The sequence below is a fragment of the Neolamprologus multifasciatus genome, chromosome 22, assembly GCF_963576455.1.
Source record: "Neolamprologus multifasciatus chromosome 22, fNeoMul1.2, whole genome shotgun sequence".
Lineage (NCBI taxonomy): Eukaryota > Metazoa > Chordata > Actinopteri > Cichliformes > Cichlidae > Neolamprologus > Neolamprologus multifasciatus.
This window is the reverse complement of record NC_140459.1, coordinates 9,169,148-9,186,558: the sequence shown is the minus strand read 5'-3', so window position 1 is coordinate 9,186,558 and position 17,411 is coordinate 9,169,148. Positions and strand designations below refer to the sequence as shown.

The 17,411-nt window shown below is 39.0% G+C and overlaps 1 protein-coding gene and 1 pseudogene across 2 annotated transcripts in view; one reads left to right on the top strand and one right to left on the bottom strand.

The window, feature by feature from the left end:
- Positions 1 to 3,276: 3,276 nt before the first annotated feature.
- LOC146492908 (uncharacterized) lies at positions 3,277 to 12,592 on the bottom strand. Its single transcript, XM_085147558.1, has 4 exons — positions 12,432 to 12,592; positions 7,018 to 7,368; positions 5,681 to 5,779; positions 3,277 to 5,597 (listed from the first exon to the last, which is right to left on the bottom strand). Exons 1-4 carry the CDS (start codon positions 12,490 to 12,492, stop codon positions 5,509 to 5,511), a joined length of 600 nt encoding a protein of 199 aa, XP_085003684.1. The 5' UTR covers positions 12,493 to 12,592; the 3' UTR covers positions 3,277 to 5,508.
- The window catches only part of LOC146492907 (interferon-induced very large GTPase 1-like), a 19,281-nt pseudogene continuing 14,443 nt past the window's right edge, over positions 12,574 to 17,411 (top strand). The window contains exon 1 of the transcript XR_014871762.1: positions 12,574 to 12,709. The product of XR_014871762.1 is annotated as an interferon-induced very large GTPase 1-like (transcript). The remainder of the gene's footprint in view (positions 12,710 to 17,411) is intronic.

Below are 17,411 nucleotides of genomic sequence, written 5' to 3'. Positions count from 1 at the left end.
TGTCAACAGATGAATTGTCTCATGTGTAATGTGGATGAATTAGAATGTAGGATAAAAAAAAACTTTTAACGACTCCTTTAGCATGTTAGCAAGGAAAGCTTTCACAGAGAAGATTCAAATGATCAACTTCTATCATAGAATGAGTTTAATGAAACAGGCTTAAAACACTGAGATACTGACAACAGAAATGCGGCTTCAAGGCATTAAATTAACCTATAATGTGATTATTCTGAAAGTTTCATTTTAATTTACAATGACGCTTCTATCTAAAAAAGAAAAGAAAAGAACAACTGGACCCCAACTGTTCCCCCTGACTACCACTCTACACCCCCATAGCATAAAAGACCCACAAAATCTTCTGTATCAATATGGAAAGTTGTTTATTTTTCTTTTAAGTACTCAAGTGTGCACATATTTTACATGGTTTCAGCACATACTTGCACACACTTTACAGAAAAGTCACCCAATAAAAATAAACTCACCTTTGCAGAGTGTTTTCTGAGCTATGTCTGGTGTGTGTAGATCCTGTTGTCTTCTTATAAATCCTACCACACTTGTCTTTATGTATGGTGACATCAGTAATATCAGATGTAAGGCCTGCCCCTAACAAACCCCTCCCACCTGCTTTCAACAAATGGAATATGACATGAGAAATATAACAAGCTTTTGATTGTTGCATACACATGACTTTGAAATGTGTGACATCAAAAGTAAAAGTGAAAGAATTAGCCAGTATTTCATTTATTCAAATTAATTTCAATATTCAATTTAATGTGAGTCTGATCATCTTGATAGAGAACAGAACAAAAGGCCGGCCAACATCTAAAGAAGAACTCTGAAGTTCTTTAATTAAAAAGCTTTCAGGAGAAGAAAGCTGACACTGGAAGCCTTAATAAACAGCTCACTGTTGGCTTTCTTCTATTCTGCTTCAGTATCTTTCTGTTTGAGTCATATAAATATTCTTCATGTGACAAATATATTAGTAAATTATGAAGAAATAAAGTTTGGTTCAAGACTTTTGCACACACTGTTCAAGACCTGAGTTACCTAAGTACTTTTAGGATTTTAGTAAACAGGCTGTTGTTGTTCCCTGTTCCTTGTTCCTGCAGAAATGAAAAGGTTTATGCAAATGAACCTGATTATCTTGTGTCTCAGTTTCCTTCTCTGGTACAGAGTTAGACATGGAGTAATATCTGACAGATTAGACCTTTTGTCAGGAATGTGCAGAATATGCATTTTTTTTGTCAATTTGGTTAGTTTTATCATTCTAGCCATGGATCTAGTTAATGTCCACCTTTATAATGAAATCATTTCCACAGACCCTTTTATTTTACAGTATACACTTCCTAACAAAGCAGAAAACAGAACATTAAACTGAAACAAAGGATTCATTAACTATACACTATGCTGTATTTCCGAGTATGTTTGCACGTTTTAATAAATTGCTGCACTTTTTCCCAATTTTCCAAAATATAACAAAATGAAGGCTGACTTGAGACTTTTGCACAGTATACAGCTGTCATGGCGGGGTCCGGCGGTGTGATGATGAGGTAGACACAGAAGCAGACACAGTGGGAGACGAAACTAAGTTTCAAACAAAGCAAGCCTTTATTTGGCTGATACATGAGTAAATCAAACAAAAACTATACCCAAGACTATTAACTACACTATGGTTTTAACTCTGACCTTGACTATGATTAACATGGGGGTTACATAGGCAGACGACCTGACAACAAGCAGTAAGAGACAAAAGACTTAAATACACACATGAGGTGACCTGTGGAAGTGGCCACACATGGGGAAACAGCTGACACAAACAAATCATAATAACACCACAGGGGAAGGGTAAACTAAGCACCTAGAACTTGGAAACAAGACTTTCAAAATAAACAGGAAACATGACGGGACGCAGATACAGGTGAAGATGACACAAAGGAGTCTAAATGAACAAATAACTATACGACAGAACTAGGCGACCTATGAGCTAAAGAAGACTAAATGAACCAAAACATAAACAATGAATATCAAAATACAATGAAACACAAAAACACTAGGTCACACGATCCAGGACCGTGACAGCGGCATGTCTGCGTGTGTAGTTATTTAAAAAATTTTAGGACTTAAGGAAGTCGACTGTTGTTTTTGTTCCTTGTTCCTACAGAGATGGAAAAAAAGATGCCAATGAACCTGATCATCAAGTTTCACACTTTCCTTGTCTCTAGAGTTTCTGTTACGCAGGAATGAAATTGCTGCATAATCAAAATCTACATATGGACCGGCTATACAGATGTTTTTATTACCTCTGACAGATTGACCTTTTGTCCGGAATGTGTGGATGTAAACAAAATGTGCATGCATGGTACCTTTGTGACTTTTGTCATTGTAGCTGCATGTTTTCCTGGTTCTCTGGGTTTCTAGCTCTCTCCTTTGTCAGTATGAGTGTTGTGCTTCTGTATATTTATTAAGTGTTTTCTGGGTCTCTGTTGCTGATCTCACACCTTTGTGGACCTTTTTTAATTCATTAGATAAAAGAAGTGACTCTGCTGGACTTGTCTTTTGAGAGTTTATTCTTACAAGAAGGAATTCAGTCAGCACAAAGCACTGATGGTGTTGTAGTGAGGAATTCATTGAGCAAAGGAAACACACCTTACTTAAAGAGGCCTCTTCCCCCATCTTTACTGCCCTGCTACCAGGCAGAAAACCAGTCAAGCTACCCAGGTCTAATACACTTCAACAAGATATATGAAACTGATATGTTAAACAAGAACTTAATTACCCAGAGGCAGGAAGCAGGACACTGTCTCAGTTAAGGAGATCCCATATGGACTTCTATGATCTGCAGGGGTCAAGCGTAAAAAGCATAAATCCTTTACATTCCCCAGTTTTGAATCTATAGACATTCATGAACATTACTGTAACATCCAAAAGGTTTAAAACATGGCATCATAAACATGAATTAGAAAACTAGATTCTTGAATTGGAGACACAGGCATCTCCAGTATAAGATACAAAGCAAAGTTAGGAGAATAATAAATACCATAATTATGCATAGTAGCTGGCTTTACAAGCACTATAGGTCTCTGTCAGCACTGTCAAATGGAACACACGTAATTGAGTCAGAGGAGGGCTGAAGCATATATAGACGGAAGCTTTAGCTTCAATGTCCCCACCATGTTTGAAGGACTAATGAACCAGCTGCTTGCTGCAATTTCCTACAGAGAGGTATACCTGTACAACATTCTTGTCCACAGTACCACCTTCCATTATGTCCTTAGACCAGGGGTGTCCAACTCCAGGCCTCGAGAGCCGGTGTCCTGCAGATTTTAGATATCACCCTGGGTCAACACACCTGAATCAAATGAGTAGTTCATTACCAGGCCTCTGGAGAACTTCAAGACATTTTGAGGAGGTAATTTAGCCATTTGAATCAGCTGTGTTGGATCAAGGACACGTCTAAAATCTGCAGGACACTGGCTCTCATGGCCTGGAGTTGGCCACCCCTGCCTTAGACGGGTTATGGAGAGAGTTTCAGAAGGGCTCCCCCTTCCCCCACAGTGCTGCTTCGTGTGTCGTGAGGTAATGTTCATGGGCCTCACAGAGAGAGAGAGCGAGAGAGATCATTTCAGATTAGTGGGAACAAAATGAATATGACTGCACATTTACTCCGTGTTACGTCCCCACATGAAAGCTAGGCGAAGAGGGTGGGGGACAGTAACAGTTGGATCCAGGTTGAAATGAAAAGGACGCCAGGCAGAGGTGTTTAACACAAAAGAAATCTTTATTATAATCAATTAACCCAATAATCATATAAACAGTAACAACAGAAAGAGACAGCAATGCTGCTTTAATGATAAACCAGACAGGTCAACCCAAAGAGATGGTGACTACTTCAAGAAAGAAAACTATAAGGCTTCAACAGAAAAAAGACAGCAACGCTGCTACTACAAGTAACCAGGCAGGCCAAACCAAATGATGGAGGCCGCCGTCACTTAAGGAAAACCACTGCTCAGTTAAGAGCTACTCACAAAGAGCCACACACAGTGGGGCTGGTCACACACAGCAGGCCTTTTCCACACCTAGACCAGTATCACACACTGACCAGCACAGAGGAAAACCACCAGAAGCCTCTCCCACTGCTCCTACCACTCCACACCGTAGGCAGGACAATCACACACCTAGCACTCAACGCGGCGACACCAGCCAACGCCACCCTCTCACATCCAGCCCATCCCCAGCTTATATAACCTCAGAGAGGTGATTGCTGACTGGGCCCAGGTGGTAAACGAGGCCAATGAGCAGCAGCTGTGTCCTGGGGAGAGAGAAGAGCAAGAGAGAGACAGAGGGGTGGAGCAAGAGAGGAGGAGGCAGAGAAAAACACCACACCCACACAAGGGCAGTATCAGGAGGCCCAGCTAGGGCCGTAACACTCCCGACATCATCCTAGTCCAAAGATAAGTGGAAGCAGACAAAAACAACAAGCACGCATGCTACAAACTTTACCCGAGTCATTTAGACGGCCGTTAGCACATGATTCTCCTTATGGGGACCTGATATGTTTAATATGCTGCTGAGAATATAGCCCAGAAGAAGCGTATAGTATAGCTTTTATTTTGGAAAGAGACATTTCTCTGTAATTAACTCTTTTTTTCCAAAGATGAGTGATTTCTCGATCAGATAGATTAATTTTTTTTATCCCTTTGTTTCAGCAACATTAAATTTAAAAACTGTACGTTTGAGTTAAAATATATATTTATAATTTTAATAAATGACAATTTAAAAAGGCATGAAATTTTTTTTGTATCGAAAAAAATAAATTTAAAAAAATCACTCTTTTTATCGTAATAAAGAGTGATAAAAGTGCAAAAACAAGTGTCTTAAAACTCATGTATGAACATTTCTCAGCTTCTGTAGTGCTGCATGTCAAAAAAATAAAAAAATAAAAATAAAGAGCACATTTAAATGAGCTGTCCTTTTACAGCACGCAAACTACCTGCAACACTGTAGGAAAATGCAAAATCCTCATATTAAAACGTATAATAATGCTGCAGTCACATGACCACACCAGGACCAAGAATAACAATGTATTAAAAAAAAAATTAGCAATTTGCACACTGTCCAAAGCCATACAGCACCACCCCGGCTGCAGACTGCTGACATTATTTAAAAGCAAAGCTCATGTTAGCTCCTAATTTGTTTACATATTTATGCAAAGCAGCAACAGCTCAAACCCTACAATAAAAAAAGCACATTTCATCTTTAAACACAATCTTTTTAACATTCACAGGCTGAAGTGTTTCAATTTATGCACAGCACACCCAGTAAACCGGGTCCTATAAAAACATTATCAACAAATACATTTCTTTCAAATTCCAAGAAATACAAGAGCCTTACATCAGTTCGATCATACATTCAAAGCATGTTTGGAGGCTTGTACAGTGGCCCAAAAAAACAAGAAGACTATTTCTAAAAAAGTGCTTCTTTAGAGCTCTTATCTTAAAAATAGCAGTGTCACTCTTGATCGAAAAGAGTCTTCTTCTCTGAGATGAGACCTGCTGCATCTGCATTGTCATCCTCATCATCATGGCAAGATTCTGAATCTGAAAGTAAGAAAACAACATTAAATCATTTGTCATATTAAACCGACAGTAGACAAACAAACATTCAAGTGAGTGGAACTTACTGCTGGGGCTGGATTTGGGTTTTCTACATCTTCCATAAATGATTCCAATAAGAATGCAAACTACAATCCCAAAGCAGGAAATGTATACCAAAGGATTTACTGTGGACAGCAGAAAACAGACGTGTCAGCAGGCAGTGACTGCAAAGGAGACACAATCCTCACCAAGTGGCACGGAAATGAATTGTCAAGTACACTGAAGTTAACAAGGTTCTCTGAATTTGAAAAGCCTCTCTCTGTGTGTCAGTAGCTGCAGCTCAGCCCAGTCTGTAGAGCTCAGGTCACTTTTGGAGAGCTGCTGATAAATTTCCATCCACTATAAAGCTAGCGTTTTTGTGAGACTGAGTAAAAAAACACTATGATTCCAAAGCCTCTGATTGGTCAGATGCTGCAAACCTTTAACGTTAACACACTTATTAACTAGACAGCTAAATGCTGGGTTGAATTAATGAGTTTATAACCATTAATTAATGTGACCTCTGAGCCAATTGTAGTGTAAATGAATCCAGGGGTTAAAATAAATCTGGGATATGATGAACTTATAGTACAGGATCCTGATAAGCTTCCTCTCCAACAGTATCCAGCTACTGACTGAAAGCATTCCTCTCCTTTTCAGTTTCAAGGTAGTTTTAATCCAGTGTCGGGCACCCTGTGTAAAATGTGTTTTACAAATACACCAAGTAAACGTCACTCTCAATCTTTAAATGCTGGGTAATAAAGATGGGAAATACGCAGGACTGGGAGTAGATAATTTTGCTGTGTACTGAGGTCAGTTTCCCCAAAGCAGAGGTAGACAATCTCGAATATCTAAAGCAGGAGCATGGTGCAATGATTTCTGGTCAAATAAAGACTTTAAATATTAAAAGGAAAAAAAATTTTATTTTTATTTTTAAAGGGACCAAGTCAGGGCAGCCACCTCTGTTTTGGGTGTTCAGTGTGGAACAGGAGGCCGTCAGTCAGGTTTTTTTTATTTTTTAACTGATCCGATGGCAGCTCTACTACTGCAGTTCTACTAGGCAACAGTTTTCTAAGCAAATTACAGGGAAATGTTTTCCTGTCCTTTGCTGTTTGGTGCTGCGGATCATTGCAGGGGTCATTGATCATTAAAACCGTCTTGGTTTTACCCCACTTTTACCTTTGGTTTTAAAGTGGCTGTCGAGAGAAACCACAACACTGTTTTGATAGTTTGAAAAAAAAAATGAAAAAAAAATTGTGATTTAGTCAGGTTAGAGAGCCACCTTCATAATGGTGAAAACTCTGACTTTAGGTTTATCATAGGTCCTTAATTCTTTAATCTAGCTTTGTGGTATGACCATGTTGTGCAGTATAAAATCAGATACCTAGGGTAGGAAATGTGAATGTCTCGACTCGGTCAGTAACATTCAGGAAGATGGTTTTATTAAAGCGTCTTCCATCATGTTCCACCCCATGAAACTCGAATGCCCCGCTGTCATTTCTGGTCAGGTTCTTCACAGTTACAGAGATGGTGCTGTTGATTGTGCCACATTCTATGCCCTCCACCCGGCCCTTAAACGACTCCTCCTGGTCACTGGGACGTGTGGATCTTCCATCTCGACAATAGAAGATATATTTCTCATTGTCAAGTCTTTTTAGCCATACAGATGTGCTGCCAGTGGGAACCTGAAATGTCAGAGTGACATTCGTCCCACGACGTCTGATGATCTGCTGGTCTGAAGAAAAGAGAGGAAAAGAAAACAGAGCAGAAACAGAGTGAGGACTCATCACAGCAGACAAGCAGTTTTCTGTTCAGAGCTACCCAACAAGCCACTGAGCCAAACTTAAAAGCTGCATACACAATGGAAGAAATTTGCTCGCTGACCATCGCTTTAAATCAGATGACCAGTGACCCTCTAATGTACTTCCTATTAGGCCATATCCTCCTGAGAGCCAAGGGGGGGAAAAAGCATTTTTCAGTTTTACTTTTGGATGATTTGCATGTACACTACAGGGGACATGATTAAACAGGCCAGGTCTCAGGAGGATATGTTAATCAGCTGTAACTCTCATTGGTAGGTGCTGCAGTCGCTCGTCTGGAAGTCAAGAAAAATGTCAACTAAACACAAAGAATCAGTGAGATGTCGGCTTTCTCACCCGACAGCACGTACAGAGACACGCCATCAGAGCTGAAAGACGTCAGTTAACAGATTCTGATGCGTCGGTGGGTCCGTGCTTTGTGTTTACACCTTTTTTTGCGCTAGATTCTGCCTGAAGCTGTAGGCTTTGTCTCTCTCCAACCAAATTTGACTGAACCAGCAGCAAAAGGAAATCCAAACCATCGGCGGAGTGGGGGGTGGCTTACTGGGCTTAAGCCGTGTCAGCTTAAGTTTGACCAGGTACCAAAGCGAATCATTCGTACTGTACAAATAATGTAAATATGACGGTGTATCACAAAAGATTGATATCAAAGTGATCACTTGACCCATATTACGTTACTTGCTCTTTGAGTGAATCAACAAATGGCGAAATGAAAAGCCAAACAACAACAATGCTGTTTCTTTAGAGAGTCTTAGCTTACATGTGTGTTTATTTCATATTTTCAGTTGTTACCCTCCACGGCTAAACAAAGCACTCTAAATCAGTTTCAGTTATGTACTGATGAACACAACAATGGACATAAGGGGCTTCTTTCAAGAAAAAACTCAGGTAAATGTTATTTTATATATTATGCTTTGTATGTTGTTCAATATATTTCTATGCAAAACAAGAGGAATTTGAATACACAGCAGTATATTCACAGTTGAAACCAGATATGTACATACACTTTAGGGGAAAAAAACATAAAAAAAATTTTTTTTTACTGTTAAACGTCAATTTAGAGTAAACTTTTTTGTTTTAGATAATAAATACTGAAATATCTTTTGAATTAGTTAAATGTCAGAATAAAGAGAGAGAGAGAGCTATTTTTTTATGACTTTCATCATATTTAGGAGTACATATACACTAAGTTTATTGTGTCTTTAATTAATAAGAAAACTGCAGACTATTCCATTCTGAGCTGAAGAAGCTTCTGATAGGTTAGTAGAGTCCATGAGAGTAAATTGGTGGCACACCTGTGGATGCATATATAGGGGTGGGTTTTTATAATCGATTTATCGATTAAAATCGATTCTGGCTTGGATAACGTGAAATCGATTCATTAAAATCCTGAATCTATTTTTTTATATAAATTTATTTTGCCTAAAATGCCAGAATCTCAGGTGAAATCTCACAAAATTTCAACAACCACCAAATAGTGAAGACAGTAAATTCGAGCAGGAACACGGCTTCTGCACAAAGACGTAAACACACAGCGCAACCCGCGGATCAGAATCAGTGAGATGTCGCCTTTCTCACCTGACGGCACGGACACGGGCGGGGCTGAAAGCCGACAGCTCGCTGATTCTGATGTGTCGGCAGTCCGCGCTTTGTGTTTACGCCCTTTTTGCGCCGATTCTAAAGCTGTTAGTTTTATCTCCCTCCAAACAATATTGACTGAACCAGCAGCAAAAGAAGATCCAAACTACGCTTCACATAAACATCGTCATGAATTCCCTCTGACTTTTACTGTTTTGCTTCCACCACGATAAAAATTACACTTCATGCACAGCTCTCTCTCTCTTTCTCTCTGTACTGTTTTCTGCATTAATCGCTTGTTTGTTACGCACAAGTCTACCGTTGTTTACAGCGCTGTTTTTTTTCCGTTTACATATTCTGAAAAGAAAATTTCTGCCGTTCAATACTGAACAAATTTAAACTTTTTAAAATTATGCAAAATGCTTAGCCATGTCTCTAATAAAACCGCTGTAACATCAGAGGTAACGTTCATATGTTGATTAATGGTTTTCTTTCGTTTTTGATGTACTGCAGAATATTTTTATAAAATCCCAGGCCAGGAAAACCTTCATGTTTTTCTGTGTTTTATCTTCAGCTACTTTGACACAAAGGCATCTGCTGTGATGCTCACACCTTTGATAAAGTCTTGCGTGTGTCAGCTTCCTTTTTATAGATACAAAAATATGCAAATTTACTGATCTGAATTATAATATTTCTGACTGTCAAAATTTCCCATATTCAAATCGAATTTAATCAAATCGAATCGAATTTAATCGAATCGTGGATCGAATCAATTCGGGACCTTGTGAATCAGAATCGAATCGATTCTAGAAATCAGTGACGATACCCAGCCTTATGCATATAAGTCAAAACATAGAGCCTGTTTCTTTGAAATGTGAAAATCCAGAGATATCAACCAAAACACCAGGAAAAGAATTGTGGAGCTCCATAAGTGTGGCTCAATTTTGAATACAATTTGGTGCCATTTGCAATTTAACAAATATGTTTTTTATATTTGTCAATCTAAAAAAATAAACATTTAGTCTGATTTGATGTTTTACAATTAAAAAAGTGTTTTTGTTTTTATCTGAAGAGTGTGTTTCAACTGTATATTTGATGATGTTGGTGTTTGGCTTGATTGTTTGGCTTGATTGTCAGCACAAAGAGGGAGAGAGAGGAACAGAGAGGGAGAGAGAGGAACAGAGAGGGAGAGAGAGGAACAGAGAGGGAGATGGAGAATGAGGACAGAACAGAGATGGAACAAGAGCAGGTGAGACACACATGTTAGTCAAATGGTTGTTTGCCAGAACTCATTAGAACATGTATCTCGTACCCAGTGTATCTTTTTACATTTGTTATTTTTCAAATTCTATATTCATTAAGTTATGCAGGCTTGTTTGCACAACAAGGCTAAATAGTTATATAAACTTTTCTGAATCTAAATAGTGTACTTCAGTAGAATTAAAAAATGATATGGCACAAACTAGTAACTCATCATATTATCTATGGAAAAGGAATACTTGAATAATATTGACCCAGAAAATGTCATTGATAGGTTCGCAAAACTCAAGCCTCGAAGATACAGTCTCATATTACCACAATAAAGAGGTGTTGTCAGTGTAGTGCAGGTCTATGATGATTTTCAGTGCTACTATCATCTAGTTTTGATTCTGGTTCTGTCTTGTTTAAGTCCTAAGTAGTTCTGATTTTGAACTGTTGTAGTCCTGTTTTAATTCCGGATCAGTTCTGGGTCTGGTTGAATTGGGGTTTAGTCCCTGCGTTTTGATACAGCCCCAACTTTGTTCTGCTTTGCTGCTTAATTAAAAAAACTCGTTTAAGGTGTCCTGCATATGTGATATAAGTGATTCTTTTTTGAACAAAACTCAAAACACAGCCTAATAAAACTTCACAGCATGTTTTTCAGTCATTTCTAACCCCCTCCAATCCAACATGCATACTACCCTTTAGGGCTAAGCCCTGGGTGTATGAAATGTCTGGCTCCGCCTCTGATCCAAACTAGGCTTCACATAAACATCGTTATGAATTCCCTCTTACTTTTGCCGTTTTGCTTCCACCACGGTAAAAATTACACTTCATGCACATCTCTCTCTCTCTCTCTCTGTGTGTGTGTGTGTGTGTGTGTGTGTGTGTGTGTATACTTATTACACACAAATCTACTGTTATGTACAGGGCTATCGGCCCTGTGTTTTGTTTTGTTTTTAATTTAACTGACTTCCGACAAGAAAGTTTCATGTCTGCTGTTCAATACTGAAGAAATTCATACTTTTTAAAATTATGTGAAATTGCAAAATGCTTAGCTTTGTCTCTAATTAAACCTCTGTAACTTTGCTCTGCTTCACTTCAGCAGCATCAAGTAATGTTCACTTGCTGATTCATGGCTTTTTTTCTGTTTTTGTTCTACTGCAGAAGATTTTTAAGGTGGTTATCTGCTATAAAGAGACAGGCCAGAAAAATCTTCTTCATGTTTTTCTGTGTTTTATGCTCTGTTACTTTGACACAAAGCCATCTGATGTGATGCTTACACCTCTGATAGTCTCACAAGTTTCAGCTTTCTTTTTATGGATATACAAATATGGATATGCACTGATAAATTATCAGAATTATCATATTTCTGACTGTCTAAGGCAAAATTTCCCGGATTCAAATCGGATCGAATTGAATCGATTCTAGAAATCAGTGACGATACCCAGCTCTACTCACAGGTCTCAGTGGATCATCTTTTAGACCGAGATCCTACTATAAATTTCAAAAACTGATGAGTCATAAAATTACAATCAACGCGATCTAATTTGAATTTTCTCACAGTCAACCTTGACGGGTTTTTGTAGCTTTATTTTACGTCTAGAAGCATCAAAGTTACGACAATCCGTCTGACCAGTGAACGCAGCATGAACGAAACAGTCCGGTACATGCACGCCGGTGTTGTGTCAAAAAAGTGATTTCTTTTTCTTTTTTTTTTTACATTTGTTTCACAGATTATGGGCCACTATTCACAGCCCTTTTTTGTAGACGATCACTTTTGGCACAACACTGGTCTGCTCCAAAGTTTCTGTCGCATTAGCAGCTGCTGCGAATCATTAGCCTGGGCTAATTCGAGTTAAATAACGTTATGCGACTGAATAAAGTAACAGATGTCGCCGTTTTAACCACTGAGTCCACTAACTCTTAGACAGATTTTTTATTCTTCACAGGGCGGGTAAAAACATAACGAGCCATGCAACTTTTTAAGTTAGCAGCTAAATGTAGCAATGTACCTTTAAAGAGGTAACGGCAGTGTTGTATCAAAGCATGTACATCCTTAAAGTTAGTTTTAAAGTTGCCGGTTAGTGGTGTGTATAACCAACCCGCTCTTGTTTTACACAGAAACAGCCACAAACTTTAAACCGTTCCTGTAACTCACCGTCAGGACATGTCCGCCGAACCAGTAACATTAAAAACAGGACTGCAAACACCGTTGACATAGTTGCTGTGTCCGAATTCAGGGGAAGTAACTCGCTCACCTATCGCCACACACATCCGGGGCTTAAGTCACCTGACTTCCTAGCAGTTACTGGTAGGAGTCGAGTCCTTGTCGTCGCTGCCTCAGCCTGAATTGGCTACACTTTTTTGATTGGTGTTACTCATGTTTTGTAGAGATCACCTGCGGATTATTTCTCTGAAGCCTTCCATCGGATGCTGGTATGTGTTTATTCTGTGCCGTACGTTTATTATTTTTACTTGGTTGTAGCTGCAGGAGGGTCATGTTGGCCGTTTAATCGGATGCGTGGGCCTCTTTGGCGGCGGATAACCTTAAAGCAGGGCCGCTACTGCTTCTCTGGGCTACAATTACAAAGTACTACTGCTTTGCCTTTCCGTTTGGATACCTTTTTGTTGCTTGTCTGTTCTTTGTGCCTTTTTTTGCCATCTCACTGGAAGTTTGACATTTTAGAAAAGCGATTGAGATAAGATATTGGAGTCTGTTGATGTGCACGTTAATTCAATTCAATTCAATTTTATTTATATAGCGCCAAATCACAACAAAAGTCTCATCAAGGCGCTTCATAGGTACAGAGAAAAACCCAACAATCATATGTTGAGCAAGCACTTTGGCGACAGTGGGAAGGAAAAACTCCCTTTTAACAGGAAGAAATCTCCGGCAGAACCAGGCTCAGGGAGGGGCGGGGCCATCTGCTGCGACCGGTTGGGGTGAGAGAAGGAAGACAGGATGAAAGACATGCTGTTGAAGAGAGACAGAGGTTAATAACAGATATGATTCAATGCAGAGAGGTCTATTAAGACATAGTGAGTGAGAAAGGTGACTGGAAAGGAAAAACTCAATGCATCATGGGAATCCCTGGCAGCCTACATCTATTGCAGCATAACTAAGGGAGGATTCAGGGTCACCTGATCCAGCCCTAACTATATGCTTTAGCAAAAAGGAAAGTTTTAAGCCTAATCTTGAAAGTAGAGTTAGTGTCTGTCTCCCGAATCCAAACTGGAAGCTGGTTCCACAGAAGAGGGGCCTGAAAACTGAAGGCTCTCCCTCCCATTCTACTTTTAAATATTCTGGGAACAATACTTGTTGTTCCCAGAATATTTAAGTGCAGTGCGAGAGCAAAGTGCTCTAATAGGGTGATATGGTGCTACAAGGTCATTAAGATAAGATGGGGCCTGATTATTTAAGACCTTGTATGTGAGGAGCAGGATTTTGAATTCAATTCTGGATTTAACAGGAAGCCAATGAAGGGAAGCCAAAACAGGAGAAATATGCACTCTCTTTCTAGTCCCTGTCAGTACTCTTGCTGCAGCATTTTGGATTAGCTGAACGCTTTTCAGCGAGTTTTTTGGACATCCTGATAATAATGAATTGCAGTAGTCCAGCCTGGAAGTAATAAATGCATGAACTAGTTTTTCAGCGTCACTCTGAGACAGGATATTTCTAACTTTAGAGATGTTGCGCAAATGGAAGAAAGCAGTCTTACATATTTGTTTAATATGTGCGTTGAAGGCCATGTCCTGGTCAAAAATGACTTCAAGGTTCCTCACAGCATTACTGGAGGCCAAGGTAATGCCATCCAGAGTAAGAATCTGGTTAGATACCATATTTCTAAGATTTTCAGGGCCGAGTATAACAACCTCAGTTTTATCTGAATTAAGAAGCAGAAAGTAGCGGCCATCCAGGTCTTTATGTCTTTAAGACATTCCTGCAGTTTAACTAATGGGTGTGTGTTATCTGGCTTCATGGACAGATAGAGCTGCGTGTCATCTGCATATCAGTGAAAATGTATGCTATGTCTTCTAATGATGCTGCCTAGGGGAAGCATGTATAATGTAAACAGAATTGGTCCTAGCACTGAACCCTGTGAAACTCCATAATTGACCTTAGTGGGTGAAGAGGACTCTCCATTTACATGAAAAAATTGGAGTCTATTAGATAGATATGATACAAACCACTGCAGCGCAGTACCTGTAATACCTACAGCATGTTCTAATCGTTCTAATAGGATATTATGGTCAACAGTATCGAATGCTGCACTGAGGTCAAGAAGGACAAGCACAGAGATGAGTCCACTGTCAGAGGCCATAAGAAGATCATTTGTAACCTTCACTAAAGCTGTTTCTGTGCTGTGATGAGCTCTGAAACCTGACTGAAACTCTTCAAATAAACCATTCCTCTGCAGATGATCTGTTAGCTGTTTGACAACTACTCTTTCAAGGATTTTTGATATGAAAGGAAGTTTGGAGATTGGCTTATAATTAGCTAAGACTGCTGGGTCTAGAGATGGCTTTTTGAGTAAAGGTTTAACTACAGCCACCTTGAAGGCCTGTGGTACATAGCTGATTATTACAAACAGGTTGATCATATTTAAGATCGAAGAATTAATTAATGGCAGGACTTCTTTGAGCAGTTTTGTAGGAATGGGGTCTAAAAGACACGTTGATGGTTTGGAGGAAGTAATTATTGAAGTTAACTCAGAAAGATCAATTGGAGAAAAAGAGTCTAACTTAACATCAATGGTACTAAGAGTAGCTGTAGATAATATTACATCTGTGGGATGATTATTGGTAATTTTTTCTCTAATGATAAAAATTTTATTTGTGAAGAAGTTCATGAAGTCATTACTAGTTAATGTTAAAGGGATGGTTGGCTCAACAGTACTCTGACTTTTTGTCAGCCTGGCTACAGTGCTGAAGAGAAACCTGGGGTTGTTCTTATTTTCCTCAATCAGTGACGAATAGTAAGCTGTTCTGGCTTTGCGGAGGGCTTTCTTATAAAGCAGCAAAGTATTTCTCCAGGCTAAATGATGATCCTCTAAATTTGTGACACACCATTTCCTCTCCAGCTCACGAGTTATCTGCTTGAGGCTACGTGTTTGAGAATTATACCACGGGGTCAGGTACTTCTGATTTGAGGTCTTAGTTTTCACAGGAGCTACAGTATTAAGAGTCGTACGTAGTGAGGAGGTAAAATTATTAACAAGATAATCAACCTCTGATGGGGTAGCATTCAGATAGCTGCTCTGCTCTATGTTGGTACAGGGCATTGACGATGATAACAGTGGGTGGATTATATTCTTAAACTTAGTTACAGCACTTTCAGAAAGACATCTACTGTGATAAAGTCTACTCTCCACTGCTGTGTAATGAATTATTAACCATTAATGTATTGGGTTATTTCATTAGAGCAGTAGTATGCAGTGAGCAGTAGACTATATATTTTTAGTGCTGTCAGCGTTAACGCTCCGCCATCACGACTAACGCGATTAACAATTAACCCATCTGGAGTGCAGACTGAGTCAAAATCCGTGAAATGTCTCTGTCAACGCATTTCGACAGTTTGTTCAAATATTGTTTATTTTGCACCCCAGATGGGTTGAGAGCATTAAAAATTGTAATCGTGATGACCAGTTTAAGCCGCGTTAACGCTGACGGCGTTTTTTGTTTTTGTTTTTTTGGAAACTAGTTCGTCCATGTTTGGACTTCTGTGTTGTAAATGCGCAAATCAGTCCGTGCATTATTACATTGCGCCGCCCATCAAAAGGTCTGCGCATGCACAAATATATCGCCCGTCAGCAATTGTTGGATTAACAATCGCCCAACCCTAGTGCCTAATAATAATTGAAAAATCAGTCAACTCTGCAGGAGTTCACCAAAAAGCTACTCACACAAAGTCCTTATTTCTACTTTAATAGTTTTAATAATTTTTAACATTACTTCATCATATTCCATTGACCATTGATCATATTTGTTGAATTTGAGGATAATTGTCGTTTAATTATTTAAGTATAATTAAATGTAATTGTCAATTTATCAGTAACCTTGGAGCAGTTTCAGATGAAATTATGGAGGCCGGTAAATTAGGCGAGGGAAAAAAAAACAATCCATTAAGATTTTGATGTCATCTATCAAGGATAATTTTTAATGATTTTTTTTAATATGCTGTTATCATGTTGCATTTAGCTTGTTGAGCTGCTTATTTGAGCAGAAATGTCCTTTCACCATGCAGTGGGCTTAGATAAAACTCTCCTGTTATTCTGAGGAATGAGTTGAGAACTTTGTGTCAAGGATGCGGTTGTTTGTTTTTTCTTTCAATTAATTTTCTGAACATCATCATATTAAAATGAATTTGTTCACAACTGATAATTAAGAAAATACTTTTAATATAATTGACAATTAACGTTATAGTCCAATAGTACTTAAAGATTAAGTGCACTACTAGCTTGGTTAAAAAGAAAAATATGTATTATAATTTTTTTTTTTTTTTTTTTTTTTTTTTGTCCGTTGGACAATAATCTGCTGGTAAGGAGAAGTACTACCACAACACAGTGTAGAAGTGCACAGAAATTTAAGTGATGGCTGGCTCATTTGACCGAGCAAAAAGGTGTAGTGATGTTTGCTTTGAGTATTGATGGAGAAGTGTAGAGAAGGTTTGAAGGAGCTGCTGTGTGTCTCTGTGGAGAGGGGAGCTGGGGTACTGCACGAAGAAGTATGTGAGGGTGGTGTGGGACATATATGACAACAGTGGTGAAGTTATGCGTAACAGATGGGTTAAAGGTTGCGGTGGGATTACACCAACATGAGCTGATCAGTGTGAAAAGGTTGCCACGTTGCCAGGTCTTTATGTTATACCGGTTTAACTTGCCATGAAAGTAAAGCATAGATAACAGCGTGGACAAACTTCAAAATATAGACTGTACATTCTGGAATGTGTGGGCTGAAGCCCGTACAAGTGGCACTCCTAGAGTCGTCCTCAATCCTCACTATCATGTATTGGCGCCTCCAATACACCATAAAGAGGCTTCACTTTGCGCCATCATTCAACACTGCACATCCATACAACTGTGCTATTACACAAATCCCCTTCTTGTTTGGAGTGTTTAGGCTGGCAGCTGAGGTACTA